General features: G+C 41.6%; 1 protein-coding gene across 1 annotated transcript; it reads left to right on the forward strand.

Annotated features, from left to right (window-relative positions):
* The first annotated feature begins 842 nt into the window (after window positions 1-842).
* LOC140240705 (peptidyl-prolyl cis-trans isomerase-like) lies at window positions 843-1,340 on the forward strand. Its single transcript, XM_072320467.1, has one exon. The coding sequence runs from the start codon at window positions 846-848 to the stop codon at window positions 1,338-1,340; it is 495 nt and encodes a 164-aa protein (XP_072176568.1). The 5' UTR covers window positions 843-845.
* Window positions 1,341-2,029: the final 689 nt, after the last annotated feature.

The raw sequence follows: 2,029 nt of genomic DNA on the forward strand, positions 1-2,029 counted from the left end.
AACCAGTAAATAGAGGGGGGGGGGGGGGTAATTGCCCTGATACAGCAGGGCTGCCAATATTCCCACATCCAAATCAGGGAGACTCCACAGAGCAACCAGGGAGATGCCTGTGTTAATACAGGGAGGTGGAAGAAAGACAGTCTTCCACCTCCCTGGTTAATATAAGGCAACTCAATGGGCAAAAATAATTCCCAAATCAGGAAGATTTTAATATTTTCTTATTCAGACACAACAAGATTTTGACATTATCAAAAAGCCTCTGCAGTAACAGGGAAACTTTGCAGCTCTGCATATCATGCATGCATCTACACAAATTAAATATAATAATACACTCACATGCAACAACGCTGATTTCTTGTCTTTCCTTTGATCATTTAGCTTTGAAATTTCGGCAGATGATAGAAAAAACATTAGACTACAAAATTGTGCCAAAAACAGAAATCCGATTGTTTTGACCATGCGCTGATATCTCGCTACAATTTGCTAGTACTCGTGCGCTGATATCGCACTACAACATGCAAGTGCCATCAAACTCATTCTGTTTTTTACTTGGCCTAAAATACCCCAATACAAACAATGTGTGGTTGAGGATATAACAATGTCACTCTTCGGACCACTTAGCACCAGTTAGTGATTGGCCGTGTACATGTTTTGAGAAAAGTCAGGTAATTGGATCACTGCACAAAAACAATATTGCTTGGAGACACACAAGTAGAGAATGATGCTGCTTGATTTCTATATTCCTTTCATAACTCATACCGTGGTCATGAACTGCAGTCCAACAGACAAAGCCGGGATTGCAATTTTTAGCATCTGACAACGCCATTTTAATAGCAAAAATAACCATGGCTGGGCCCCTTGTTTTCTTTGATATTTCTGCTGATGGCAAGCCCCTGGGTAGAGTAGTCATGCAGCTGCGTGCTGACGTTGTGCCAAAGACAGCCGAGAACTTCCGTGCACTCTGCACCGGTGAGAAGGGCTTTGGCTACAAGGGTTCCACCTTCCACCGTGTCATTAAGGACTTCATGTGTCAGGGAGGCGATTTCACCAACCATGACGGAACTGGTGGAAAGAGCATATATGGCAAGATGTTTGCTGACGAGAACTTCAACCTCAAGCACACTAAGGCTGGAATCTTGTCCATGGTCAACCATGGTGCCGACACCAATGGATCCCAGTTCTTCATTAGCACCGTGGTAACAGACTGGTTGGATGGAAAGCATGTTGTGTTCGGATCTGTACTCCAAGGAATGGAGGTCATCAAGGAAATGGAGTCCTATGGTAGCATGAGTGGCAAAACTTCCAAGAAGATTACAATCAGTGACTGTGGTCAGCTGTAGAAAGCCCAGTCTTCAGTCGTCAACCTTCAGCAAAAGTCATCTCAACCCATCAAGATCGCATGCAAGGTCTCAATATATCTCAGAAGGTGATTTGTATTGCGGTATTACATCTGCATAGAGAAGTGACTGTAGATTCACTAAATAAAAAAAAGAACATTACTGACATCCCATTTAATAACTGCAAGCTGGTTTCAGAGCCTCCTCGAGAAGGTTTGAAAGCCTGCTCTGAAAAAGCACTCTCTCGTCTCTTTATACTGCTCACCAAAAGCAGGCCCTAGCAGGCCCACCTGGCCCAAAACTGATTTTCATCAAATAAGCTTTGAATTCCTCTTAGAATGGCATGGTCTGTACTATTTCATAAGCGGTTTCATAAGTGGATTCTTGATATCTTGCAAAAATTTGAAGCCCACTTCTCACCTCCACCAATACTATACCATCCCTTTAAATGATCACGTGGAACAAAATTCACATGGATCACACCCGACACATGGGAAAATTTGAGTGACTTTTATAGTTGGCTGTAACAGGTTATGAAACAGCTACTGTATCATCCAAGGATTACAATTCTTAGTGGCAAAGCTATTATTTAATGTAGCAGCACGTAAACATCATCCTCTTTCAATGTAAAAAAAAAAAAAAAACATGTTAATTGAGTGAATGCTGCAATATTAGTAGAATATATTTTTAGT

The sequence above is a fragment of the Diadema setosum genome, chromosome 17 (assembly GCF_964275005.1).
Source record: "Diadema setosum chromosome 17, eeDiaSeto1, whole genome shotgun sequence".
Classification (NCBI taxonomy): Eukaryota; Metazoa; Echinodermata; class Echinoidea; order Diadematoida; family Diadematidae; genus Diadema; species Diadema setosum.

Bases quoted from the DNA above. Each gene is read 5' to 3' on its own strand.
- LOC140240705 (XM_072320467.1), top strand. From the start codon at position 846: ATGGCTGGGCCCCTTGTTTTCTTTGATATTTCTGCTGATGGCAAGCCC.